At 49.6% G+C, this 12954-nt stretch overlaps 1 protein-coding gene across 1 annotated transcript in view; it reads left to right on the forward strand.

Moving 5' to 3' along the window:
- The window catches only part of TG (thyroglobulin), a 244557-nt gene that overhangs the window by 82170 nt on the left and 149433 nt on the right, over positions 1-12954 (forward strand). Inside the window, exons 28-31 of the mRNA XM_082433766.1 lie at positions 3506-3571; positions 5627-5707; positions 10385-10522; positions 11445-11621. Of these exons, the coding sequence (XP_082289892.1) occupies positions 3506-3571; positions 5627-5707; positions 10385-10522; positions 11445-11621 (462 nt within the window). The remainder of the gene's footprint in view (positions 1-3505; positions 3572-5626; positions 5708-10384; positions 10523-11444; positions 11622-12954) is intronic.

The following is a 12954-nucleotide window of genomic DNA, read 5'->3' on the forward strand; positions in this document are numbered from 1 at the left end:
CGAACCCCAAGTCCCTGATCCCCCAGTTGCACATCCAGCAGAGGCGCTCTGTAGGATGGCGGGTCTGGGCATCCGCTCTCAGTGTTCAGCTCACCGGTACGGCAAGGGTCTGCTTCAGCAGGTGGTTCATGGAGAATGAGTATTTTCTTATAAAATGTAAGTGAATTGATTGCCAGTTGTAGGAAATCACAGCCCAAAGGAACACACTAAATTCAAATAGTAAGCGCGTCAGTATCCGTGTCGCATTTTACAAAGCATTTTCACATCCATCAACTCAACTGATCCTTTTGACAATCTGGTGAGGCAGAGGCAATCTGAGGCAGAAGTGTGAGGTTATATCACACTTTTGCTCATGGGAGTGAATTTCATAGCTGTGACGTGTCACACTTCAAGAAACTATCTTTGCATTAAGTGCCATGGCTGGGGCTTCAACTCAAGCTTTGGAGACCAGAGCTGTCAGGGGCATCTCTCACTGTCTGCTGCAGTGGCCCTGCATCTAATTTAGTGGAAGCAGAAAAGTGCTTCAGAGGTATCCTTGTATCATACCAGCAAATTAAGGAGTCTGGTAATTGAGAATTTTGCTCCCTGGGCATCTCTCTGGGGCTGCTCTACTCCAGATATTGGGGAATGAATGTCATCTACCAGCATATTCTATTTCAAGATTTTAAAGGGCTGTGGGGAGAAGGGAACAAAAGATGCAGGAAAGGCAGAGGGTCAATTGTGCACTGCAGAGATGAGCTGGGAGGGGCACGACAGCCATGGGGAGGGGAGTTGCTGAGCTAGCCCAGCTATCACTCGTCCTGAGAAGCAGCTGGGTGTGAGGCACCAGGCCAGGTAGTAGACTACAGAGACGGGTAGAGTGGTTTCTGCTCTCAAGGAGCTCACAGGCTAGTTGGGGTGACAGATACGGACATTATTAAAGTATAGTGGGCCTCCTATTTGCTCATCTTATGGACTGATGAAGGATTGTGGGACACAGAACCCCCTTTAGCACTTCTCTCCTCTTTTGTTAAGCCAATCAACCCTTTCCTGCTCCATGGGAGTAGGGTAGACTTCTAATATTACCCAGAACAAACAAATACACCCCAAAACAAACAACCCCACCAATCACCCGGAAGCAGTCTTATCAGCACGTTTTACTGGCTGTGAGGTTTCTCTTTCCTGTCACCGATTTCTGTTTAAACTGGTGCCAGGTTGATGTGTGTCTCAGTAGAAGAGTCCACTCAGGGTCTGCATCTCCCAAATTCCCAGTGGACGTGTCGGGTGTTTTCAGCTCTTTGGTGTTGGCTGGATCATCTTCTTATTTCTAAGAAAAAAGGCTTGGAAAGCTCTGGGGCTGCACATGCCTCATTTCTGACAACACCTTGTAGTGCAGATGAATTAAAAAATAGGCAGACTGAACGTCCCCTAGTGCCCATAGGGATTTAAAATTGGATAGGAAAAACAGGCCTTGGAAGAAATACTTTTGGGTTTTTTCTACATCCCAAAGGCTTCATGTTGTTGATTAATGGCAAGGCTCAGCCCGATGGCTGGCGTTCTCTTTGTGGGAGTCTGTTTTGTATCAATGATTGTCACTATCTTGGGGTGCTGGGAGCTGAGTGGAGGAACTTCCATGCATCTATAATGTTCATGGTCACCAAGTGCATCTGGAGTAGATGTATGATGGACACCTACACACAGGATGGCTCTCTTAGTTCTTTACAGTAGCTGTCATTAGCACTAAGCAGAGCCTGAGGCAAGGATTCAGGAGTGTAGTTTATGTAGGAAGGGCAAGGAATATAAGTAGAGACATGGTGGAAGTGATGATACAGAGAAGAGAAAATGGCCAGTAAAAGATGGACTCTGAAACCTAGGTTTTCCAGTTTAGGATCGTGCCCACTCCCACAATGTAGATTCAAACTACCCATACCACGCGCCCCTCCCCCCCTCCCCCCCGCCCCAGAAGTAGCACGTGATCTCTGCAGAAGTGTCCTGAAGTCAGTTAAGACCACACAACACCCATCAACCCTCGAGAGTCAGGCTCCATGCCAAAGCCCCACAGTTCTAAATGTGTGTGTGTTCCTGCAACCTTGATTACAGAGAGAGCAGATCACATAAGCCAGAGTCTGCAGGCCTGTTTGTGTAACATGGGTATTTTAACTCAGTTACTGTGGAAGGCATGGAACGATGTCTGGACAGTCTAAACCATTAGCCAGGAACAACAGGAGGGATAACGTTTCCTTCTGTTCTATGTATCTTCTCACCATCAACAATATTGAACTGGGGAAGTTTTGGGGAAAGGAGTGCAGGATCAGAAGTCTGCATTAAGAAAACTAATTTGGTGGCCAGCCTTCTTGTGCTTGGGCAGATGAGGCTCTGCATTTACTTGGTGGGCTCTGAAAATCATTGATTGCTTTGTTTTCCTTATTCATTTGTCTTTGCATTCGTTACGGTGCTGATCGCTGGTTGTATGGCAGGGATTTTTACTAGGTGTGGGTGATACAAAGAGGAATAAGGCCCATGCTCAGCCACTGGAAGCTCACAGTACATTCAAGGAGCTGGAAAATTATGGTTAAGCATGAGATTGAAGATAGGCATTCCCAACCTCACAAATACCATCCCCGTTTGCCAATGGGGTAAGAGTCTCAGAGGACGTAAGTGACAAGGAAAATTAACACAGCTGTTGAGTCTTCTATGAGTTTGGTTCACTTTAAACCAATCCATAGTTCCTTAAGTGATTCTCAGTGTCACAGGATCCTGACCCCTCCCCACAATAGTCCCTTTGGTGCTCTAAGAAAGACACATGGGCTCTGGTTTTGGAGGATGGAGGGAACGAAAAGTGCCCACTGAACTGAGACGGTATCTTGACACTGTAAAATGAGGCAGGCAGCTCCAAATAATCAATGAGTCTATTTATTATAGGGTAACTTACTCACAGGGTGGGATGGGGATTGAGCATCAATGATCTGGAAGCATTAGTAGCTGCACTCTGCACTACTGAGGAGCCACTAGGACAATTTTATAATTAACCTAGAGTATGGGGGTACGTGCTTGGAAACAGGACGTGCATTCCTAAGTGAAGATTTATGAATGGGTAACTAGTCTCATGGGTGCTGGGAATACATCAGCCAAGGTCTTCATCATTGTTTGGAGGCTACCAGAGCATAGAGGCCACCTGGACCTAATGATCATTAAACAATATCTATTAACTACAAAGCCCTTGATGACAGAGAAGTGATTTATGGCACAGTACAGCCCTAGGCAGGGTCAGTGGAAGGACAGAAAGGATTGTAGGGGCCCAAGATGGCATCAGTTATGCTAACATCCATAATTCTGGCCAGCTCTGGTTTTGTACCAGCAGCTGGAGGAAAGCTCCGAGAAGATTTTGGGATGCGTCTTGTGTGGGAAACAGAGTTTCAGGCCCAGGAGGGGCCAGTGTCGGGGAGGTAAGGCAGTTATGATCATGGTGGATCCCCAGTAGGAGCAAGCACACTCAAGCTCATACAAATAAACATCTTCTTTGCAGGTCTGACACCCCTGAAAGGAAACCAGAGCACCTTTACCAGTTTCCAGCAGGTTTATCTCTGGAAAGGTAAGCTCTGTGGTGGGAGGGGGTGAACAGGACACTGATGGCAGGAGACGGTCTGGACCCACTTCTCACTCACAGGGCACTCTGCTCCCCAGAGAGACAATGTAGAGATTTACTTTCCAAGTGAGTGCTCTGTGTGGACAGAAGGGCCCCAGCTCTCATCAGATAAGATACCAAAGTGTAAAACAAAAATGGAAAGTGTGGAAACCTAAGGAAGGATGAAGGGAGTAAGCGCTGGTTCCTGTGAGATCAAGTTCATTGACCACAAGCTGCCCTTGTTAGTAGGATGGGAGCTCTGAGGCCACCGCACACTACAGGAGGCGTTTCTCCAGGGGGCCTCGGCCGCAGGCCCCTCCTTCCCCAAGGCTCGGTGGGGGACAGGACCCCAGGTGGGTGTGCCATGGGCTCCTGCTTAGAGCTGATGCTACTGTGGGTTCATGGGACACGTTGGGCTCAGATGAAATGCATATTTGGCATCTCTTTTCTGCTTTGTTTGTTCTCCTTTGAATTGAATGAACATTGACCTAGTGCCTGCTCAGAGCCAGGGACTGTGAAAGGCATGTGGGGTGAGACTAACATGGTGAGAGAGACGACTGAGGCACAGCCTTGACCTGGAAAGGGCCGCAGCCTCAGGAGGGAGCCAACAGGCAGGGGATCGTTGCATGTCATGGTCCTAGGTGCCGGGTGAGAGGCATGAGGAAAGATCCCCGGCCACTGTACCACTCCCCTCCTCTTCCCATGACCTCTCCTGACTGATCTCCAGTCCGCTAAGAGATAGGACTGGTGACCTGATTCTGTGCCTGTGAAATAGTGTGAGAGAGCACCAAGGGTGGGCTTAGAGTGACTGGGTATGACTTCTGGTTCCTTTACTTCCCACCCGTGTGAGCTTGAACACATGGGTGACAAGGCAGTAAAAGCGGTCCTGGCCTCATAGAGTTGTGTGAGCATCATTGGCTCAGTAATCCCTGTAACGTACTTATTAGTACAGTACCTGGTGCATCACCCATGCTGACTAATGTGAGTGATGCTGGTGATGGCGGTGGGTGAGGAGCAGGAGAAGGAGGAAGGAAGGAGAAGAAGAAAAGGAGAGGGGGGGAAAATAAAAGGAAGGTGCCCATCATCATTTTCATTTTAAGGTGGTATAATGAGATTATACACTTCTTTTCTCCTTTAGTAATACCTATATGGTACCTACGGGGGTTGATATTCTGTTCATTTTTCAGACAAAAAAAAAAAAAAAAAAGAGACTTGGAGAGGTTAAGTGAGATGCTCGCAGGAGCATCTCAGGAGGTGGTCCTGGGGTGGGCCCCAGACACTGGTTCCAAGTCCAGTGCTTTCTACTTATTAGAAATTTCTGTGTTGTACAATATAGCCTTGTAGCTTAATGACTATAAATGGAGTATACCCTTTAAAAATTGTGAGTCACTATATTGTACAACTTTAACATATAATATTGTACATCAGTGATACTGCAATTTAAAAAAATTAAAATTCTGGTAAATGATTTGCTAGCTGGTGAAAAATGAAGGACTTGCTTCTCCCCAGGGCATTTGCCCCACTAAACAGAAGCACCCAAAGACCTGCCTAAAACCCGGTTCCCCTGTCACGGAAGACCTGTTCCTGACTTGGGAATTTCATTTAATTTTTTCAAATTCCAATTCATCTACTTTCTACCTGCGTGTTCTGGGATAAGTTATTTCAAGGCTGTGAGTCTCAGTTTTCTCAAGAGTAAAATGGAAGTCTTACTCCGTCCCTTCACAGGGGGTCGTAAAGACCAATATTTATAAGCATATCCTGTTAACTCTAAAAGACTTTACCAATGCTAACAATTTCAATATCAAGGACAATAATAGTTCTCTTATGGAGAGATTGGCTGACGTTTCACAAAAGGCCAAAGAATGCAGACCTATGCCACTGGATTTGTTCCAGATTGTACTGGGACACCTGGCTGTAGACCATGAGGATTTCCTACATTGTCATTACCATTTTGTTGACCAGAGGAATATCTCCCCTTTTCCTCCCCAATATTAGAACCGCAATCCTTTTTTTTTCTCCTAGATTCTGACATGGGGTCTCGGTCTGAGTCTATGGGGTGCAGAAGAGCTGTGGAACCAAGGCCAGCATCTCCAACAGAAACAGGTACCCACCCAAAACCTCTTAATATACTTGGTGTCTGGCTGTGGAGACAGATGGTGAGGCCAAGGGTATGGTCGATGAGTGGACCCATGAACACTGTTCCATTCTGCAGCCATGGCCTCCCTCTAAGCTTCTAATCCACTATCCCTTTCGTAAATACGGACCGCTCCTCGGAGGGGCAATTGACACAAAAAAATAAGGTGAAATGACTGCAAAGTCACCACTGCTGCTGAGAAAGAAAACAACCATAATAACAAATCCAGCAAAAAACTATTAAAGAACACAGTTCATCTGAAGGTGATCAGTGCCTTCGATTATGTACACGGTGAAGAATGTAAGCAAAATGTACATGTTCTGGAATTGTTTAATGAATGAGATGTCTATGAGGGTCTTTTGAGAGAGAGTCATTTTATGCAGTGGAAGATGTAAATCCACGCCTTCCTAGGGGCAGAGTGTGTGTGGTGTCTGAGGCTTCTCCATTGCCCGAGGCTACAGTTGTTGTTCCTTAGGTGGAGCTGAAAGTCGGGGTGGGGGGCAGAGGGAGAGGGAAAGAGAGCCAGATAGAGAGAGAGAGAGGGGAGGGGAGGAGGGGGGAGGGAGACGGGAGCAGGTCAGCCTGCAGCACGGTGGTGGGGGACAGCACACCCAATGGGAGAAACACCACATTGCACAGCAGAGAGACTAGGGCTGGAGCGGCTTTTGGCAACTCATTACGAACTGCACGATCATGGGTATTTTGCTCACCTCCTATGAGCCTCGATTCCTGCTGTGTAAAACGTACCTTGCTTTCCACTTATCCTCTTATAGAGAACATACCAGGGAAGACACCTGGCACTTTGCCTGGTACATAATATCCCCAGATGCCCACACAATGGTAGTTTCTTCCCTTTCCCATGGCTTTGGTGCAGATAAAAGTGAGATCATGTACATAAATCATTACAACTGGGACTCATCCCGTACTAGCTGTTCAGCAGTTATGAGTTCGCTCTGCGTCCATAGAGCTGTGGGCTCGAGGGCTGTGTCCTGATTCAGAGTGTGGTCCTCAGGTCAGGAGAGCTGGGTTCGAATCCCAGCCCTGTCTCCATCTGCCTGTGCAACCCCGAGTCATCTTCTCTGAGCCTCAGTTTCTCCTTCTTTAAATGAGAGTAATAACACTCCCCGTGAGACGGGATTAGAGGATGTAATTCTACAAGTTGCCGTGACACAGAGCAGGTGCTCACAAATCGGTAGCTGTTATTACGTGGTAGTTGGGATTATGATCCTAGCACCGAGCCTGGCTCGTAGCAAGCCTTCCCGAAGGTTCTGTCCCCAGTCCGTCCCTCTTCCTGTATTGCCTGTCAGACAGCAGATCCCAGCTGGGGATTGTGCTGGGGTCACGGTGCATATTCCCGTCCAAACGCCTTAGCAGCTTTGCCCTTCTGCACCTTCAGAGGTTTGTAGTGGAAGCTTCAGTCTTGCCAGCGAGGTGGGGGGAGTGGGTGAGTGGGCACCCACTCAGGAGCCTTCCCCTTCTTGTTCTCAGGAGCAAGCATTTAGCTGGGTCCCTCCTGCACAGAGACCTGGCCCCTCTCCTGTGCCATCTTTGCCTGCACTGGCAGATTGGCATACTGGTTGTGTCCTGGGAGCCTCCCAAGCCCACGGCTGCAGTTCAGGTTTCTCTGCTGCCGCAGGGGCGGGGGCAGTGAGCTCACCAGGCAGGGCAGCAGCAGTGGGCCCGCTCCCCCTTGAGACTCCTGGCTGCCAGGCGCTGCCTCTGGCGCTCTAAATCCATCGCCTCGCAAACGTTGTGACAGCTCTGCTCGTCGCTGTCGTTCTTCCCGTTTTACCAGTGAGCAACGCGGGGCTCACGGCGCCTGCTGGCCCTCGCTTCAGCCGGTCCAGCACTAAGAGAGCAGCCACGCTGGGGTTCAAACCCTGGTCAGCTGACTCCAAGGCCCAGGTCCTTCCAGAACACAAGCTGCTCCCAGGTGCAGACAGCGTGGACTTGAGAGCTGAGTCTTGGTGGCCCCTGGCGGGCAGGGCAGACGGGTTCTGTTTGATTTGCCGAGTAGACTTCTGATTTTATCTAACGGAGCCAATATTTTTAAATTGGAAGATTTTATATAAAAATTCAGATTTCCAGTTTCTGTAGAGAAAAACAGAGGAGAAGCTCTAGCAGCGCAGGCTTCAAATTTCTGCCTGGCGACCACCCTGGAGCTGAGCTGAGCCGCCCCCTCCATGGGGTGTGGCTCTCCTGTTTGCCCCTCCCCCCCAGCCCCCTACACTCCTGCAGGCCAGCCTGCCCTGGGGACATTTACGTTTGTGGTCCCCAACCTTAGCAGCGCCTCTGAGCGGTAGCCAGACTGCTCGCGGCCATGTAAGTGTGAATGTTTTCCTGCTACTTGAGAATGTTCTGTGAAATCCGTCATTATCCACTGTGCTGGGACTGCATCTACAAAGCTATCACATGATTCCCACGGGAAGGACTCCCTCTCCTCCCCCCACCGGAAGACCTTGGAGGGCTTCAGGGTGAATAGACAAAGCCCAGCTTGGGTTTCCCCTTCCCAGCTGATTACATTCCTGGACTTGAGGAGATAACGCCCCTGCAGGAGAAACCCCGCTGATGGCTCCCCTGCGGTGGGGCTCACTTCCCTGGCCGGTGCTCCTCCGTGCTCCCCAGAAGGGCCTTTCCCAGTCACAGCACAGCGAGGAATGTTCCCCTTCCTGCTTCCAGTTACTGCAGTTACTCCGAGTGTCTCAGACACATACAGAAAAGCAGAGAACAACTTCCCAGCTGGCAGCCCCCTATTGGCCTCCTGGCCTTCAAGAGGATTGCAAAGTTTTGAGAGAACAAGTCGAAAATGGATTCTTCCTAATGCAGCATCAGGGATAAACTGAGAGACTACAGTATCCATTCTTTCACCCAGCAGACATTTTCTGTGCACATACTCGGTGCCCTCGTAAGTTCCCAGGCTGGTGAGAATTCCCGTGTGCCAGCCGCGGCGGGCCAGGGTCGTGAGGGCTGCGATGGGGTGTCAGTGCAGAGGGCTTGCAGGGAGGAAGGATGCTTGGCAGCCTTCAGCAGGTAGCAGGGGCTTCTCAGAGGAGCCTGGAAGACGTGCCAGGCATTTCCAGAGAACACCTGGGTGACGGAGGTCCAGGCAAGGGGGACAGCCTGTGTAGAGGCTCTGAGGACAAAGTGTGACTCCAGGATCTACAAGTGAGCCTCTGGGCTGACTATGTTGTTTTTCCTTTCTTCCTCTGCCGTCTTAAGGGGTGGTGTGTGCCCTCCTACCTGTGCCAGGCATGGCTCAGCAGGGAGACAGGCGTGCAAACCAGCCATGGTACAGTAGCATGGGAAGAAATAACCCAAAGGGCAGTGGCTGCACAGAGGAGGGGCTGGCGACATGGTCTCTGGGGTCTCTGTTTGCACTAAACTTCTGGCTCTGCCAGACCTCATGCACTTCTGTCCCCTTTGGTGATAGTTGTTGGTGAGGAGACCCAGCCTTGGTGAGCCTGCTTTAAGTGGCCTGAAGAGTGGGCTTCTGAGAAGATGCTGCAGTCCAAGGCAACGTGGGGTATGCATGGGCTGTAGAGCCCCGCATTCCAGAGCCCCAAGCTAAGGGATGCTGTAAACCTGCCCCAGCTCATTCCATGATCTGCTTTATGCCCCCAGGGAAAGCCCCTCTGGGAAGTCAGAGCTCTCATGAGGTGCAGAAATGTGCCCTTACTCCTGGGCTGGGATGCTGGGTCCCTCAACGCTGGAGACCCTCTTTATAGAGCCACTGAACATCAGAGCAGGAGGGAGCAGTGTTGGTCCTTGAAGCACAGGAGGACTAGGCAGGTGACGAGGAAGGGGGTAAAGGGCAGGTGAGCACGGACAGTAGTCCTGGGGCAGCAAGCAGTGAGATGATGAGCTGGAATTACCAGTGTTCTGGGAGCAGAATAGAGATTAACTACACGATTAATGTAGTGTGATGTACATGCTTCTTGAGCATGAGTTGAAGCAATCAGAGATGAGGCTCCTAATGCAGGTAGAGCCCGGACCAAGAAGAAAGCTTGGACTTCCGTCCCGTGGGCAGTGGTGTACCCAAAAGAGCCTTCAGCCAGAATCATGGCGTATGAAGACACAAAGAAAGATGGGGGTGGGGTGAGGTGGGGGATGTGTAAGCTGGAACTTTCAAGTCTGGGGCTGAGCAGAGCTGAGAGCTGTCTTCACAGATGAAGGCTGCCATTGGGAGGAAGTTAGAACTTCCATGTGGCTTCGGAAGACAGAAGGAGCACCAGTGGTTCACATTTACAAAGAGGCGGATTTGATTCCTCAACTTCCTAATGATGGGGTGGGCGGCCGCAGTGGGCACAGACATGTCATGCGGGGCTGCAGGGACCTCGGCCAGAAATATCGTGGGGAAGAGTTCTGCCTTAGGTGAAAAGTTAAACCAGATGGCTCCCAAGTTTTCTCCCCGACCAAGATTCTAAGGTTTTGCAACTCCATAATTTTTAGGGCTTTCTGGGACCTTCTGAATCTATCCTGCCTGACCAGGCTCCCAACCCTATTGACTCTAGACATGCTCTGGCCTCACACAGCCTGCAAGTGTGTTTGTGTGTGTGTGTGTGTGTGTGTGAGGCAGACAGACAGAGAGACAGAGATTCACCATGGAGATAAAGGCAAAGAAAGTTGACTTGCCCCTTCTTTTTCAGATTTGACAACGGAGCTTTTCTCCCCTGTGGACCTTAACCAAGTCATTGTCAATGGAAACCGATCCCTGCCCAGCCAGCAGCACTGGCTTTTCAAACACCTATTTTCACTGCAGCAGGCAAATCTGTGGTGTCTTTCTCGTAAGTATCCTTAGACCTCGTCCTCCTTCTTCTCCACCCTGTGGTCAGGCATCTCAGGCCTAGTTTAAAAACTCTTGAGACACAGATATGATCAAATTCAGTAGCATAACTCAGGGGTCACTTCAGTGTTAGTGCCATGGGTGATACAGAAGACAGGACATAACCCATATCTTCAAGAAGCTAATCGTGTAGTTAGTCTCTACTCTGCTCTCAGAACCTATCATCCATCCATCCATCCATCCATCCATCCATCCATCCATCCATCCATCCATCTATCCACCCATCCATCCATCCATCCATCCATCCATCCATCCATCCATCCATCCATCCATCCATCTCTCCATCCATACATCCATCCATCCATTCATCCATCCATCCTTTACCTAACAGGCACATGCTGTGTTGCACAGATGCTATGATCTAGGCCTTGTGTTTCACCTTGGGAATGAGAAAATAAAAATCAGCCATATCCCTCCCCATTAGGGAGCTCACATGTACCAGTGGCAAAGTCTGACACGGGACTGGGAGCAGGGGAGATTGTTCACAGCGCCGCCTAATTTTACATCCTGTGGCCTGTGGTCTGAGGTCCTGACTGCCTCTGAGATGGTCCTGGGCAGATCCAATGGAATTTTACCCTCTCTCCTCCCATATTGCTGAGTTTCCAGCTGACCCCTCACCCTCTTGGACTTTGCCTTTTTTCAGAGCCACCTGGACTCCCTGTTTTGGGTATGGCCCTCTCCCCAGCTGGGAGAACCCTAGTGTTTTTCTTGGGCCTCCCAGACTGGACAGCCTTGACTGACCTGGGCCTCTTCCCTGCCTGGGAAGAGTCCCCACGGGGCATTTCTCCCAGAAGGTCCTGTAGAGGTAACCCTCCACTGCTGGCCTCCCTAGGACTAACACCCAACTGTTCTCTTGCCTGTAGGCTGTGTCCAGGAGCCCTCTTTCTGTCAGCTGGCAGAGGTAACAGACAGTGCACCCTTGTACTTCACCTGCACGCTCTACCCAGAGGCCCAGGTGTGTGATGATGTCATGGAGTCCAGTCCCAAGGGCTGCAGACTGATCCTGCCCCGCAGGCCAAGTGCCCTCTTCCAGAAGAAAGGTGAGTGCTTGGTTGGATCAACCCAAACTGCGTTTTTAGTGGGCTGCTGGCTCTGTGGCTTTACAAATATCCAGATCAGTTCTTCTTCTTTGAAAAATAGACTTCCCTGGCGGTCTAGTTGTTAAGACTCTGCGCTTCCACTGCAGGGGGTATGGGTTCGATCCCTGGTCGGGGAGGTAAGATCCTGCAGGCTGTGTGGAGCGGCCAAAAAAAAAAAAATGTCTAAAAGTAAAGTTACCCAGGCTCCTTGTAGAGATGCAAAGGCATTTAGAAATGCGTCAGGTTGACTCGAGAGACTAATGTCACTCTGGAATCCCACTGCTCATAGAAATCATGTTTTTTGCACATAGCGGATGGAATTCCAATTGGCCATTTATTATAGAAAATCCCAACAACTGTGGCTTCAACAAGATAGAAGTTGATTTTACCCCTTTGAGAACATTAATGATACTATTTGGGTGGAGGGGGGCTCACCTTGCCCAGTCTTCATTTCTTCCATCATGTTGAGATCTTTCATTTACTGTTCTATCTTCCTTGCTGGAGGCCTATCTCAGGTATCTGGTGACCCTTGATTTTTCCACTTAAATGTAAGACAGGGGCCCAGAAGCTAACTGGGAAGCTCTGAGTGTGTTGTGGGAGCTTGTTGACTTGGGCTTTCTTTGTAGGATAATCTAGTTGGGCCACCCTTTGGGGACTTCCTCACATCCGTATGTCTAGGCCCTTCCTCCAGAGGAATCTTGTAATATCTGGCCTGGGGACGTGAGCCTGGCTGCTTGTGGTTTAGATGCCAAATAAGGTTGGAAAATTAGGGGATCTCAGTATGCACCATGTAGACTGACTGGAAAAAATCCCCCGGCTTCAGTGTGGTACTCCCTCCATTACAGCTCAACCTGGCACCCCTGAGAGACCCCAGCCTTCCATGGTAGGAAGGGGCAGTTGTTGGCTGTGGAAAGAAGAGGAGGGCCTCTGGAGGCCTAACTGCTTCTTCAAAAGCTTCGCAGCCCGTTCTGTTTTAGCTCACTTTCATCCCAGTGCCGCTGATACTTAAGCTTTTGGGGATTCCAGAAGGTGGATGGGGTTGCTTCTCAGTTCTTCCCACAGAAAAGGCGAGAATTCAGCTTTCTTAGGTTTATTCGGTCAACTTTTACTCCTCTGTGTTTTTTCTAGCTTCCAAAATTTGTTTCTCTCTCCCCTCTCCTATTCTCTCTTGCCTTGGGGGTATATGCCTTTACTATTATTTTAGTGAGATTTGCAGTGGGAGCAGACTGTTAAGTACATGGGTTTAATATGCCATCTTAATCGGAAGCTTTCAGTATGGTTTGTATACCTTTGT

Source organism: Balaenoptera physalus, assembly GCF_965194825.1.
Source record: "Balaenoptera physalus genome assembly, chromosome: 17".
In the NCBI taxonomy this organism is placed as follows: domain Eukaryota; kingdom Metazoa; phylum Chordata; class Mammalia; order Artiodactyla; family Balaenopteridae; genus Balaenoptera; species Balaenoptera physalus.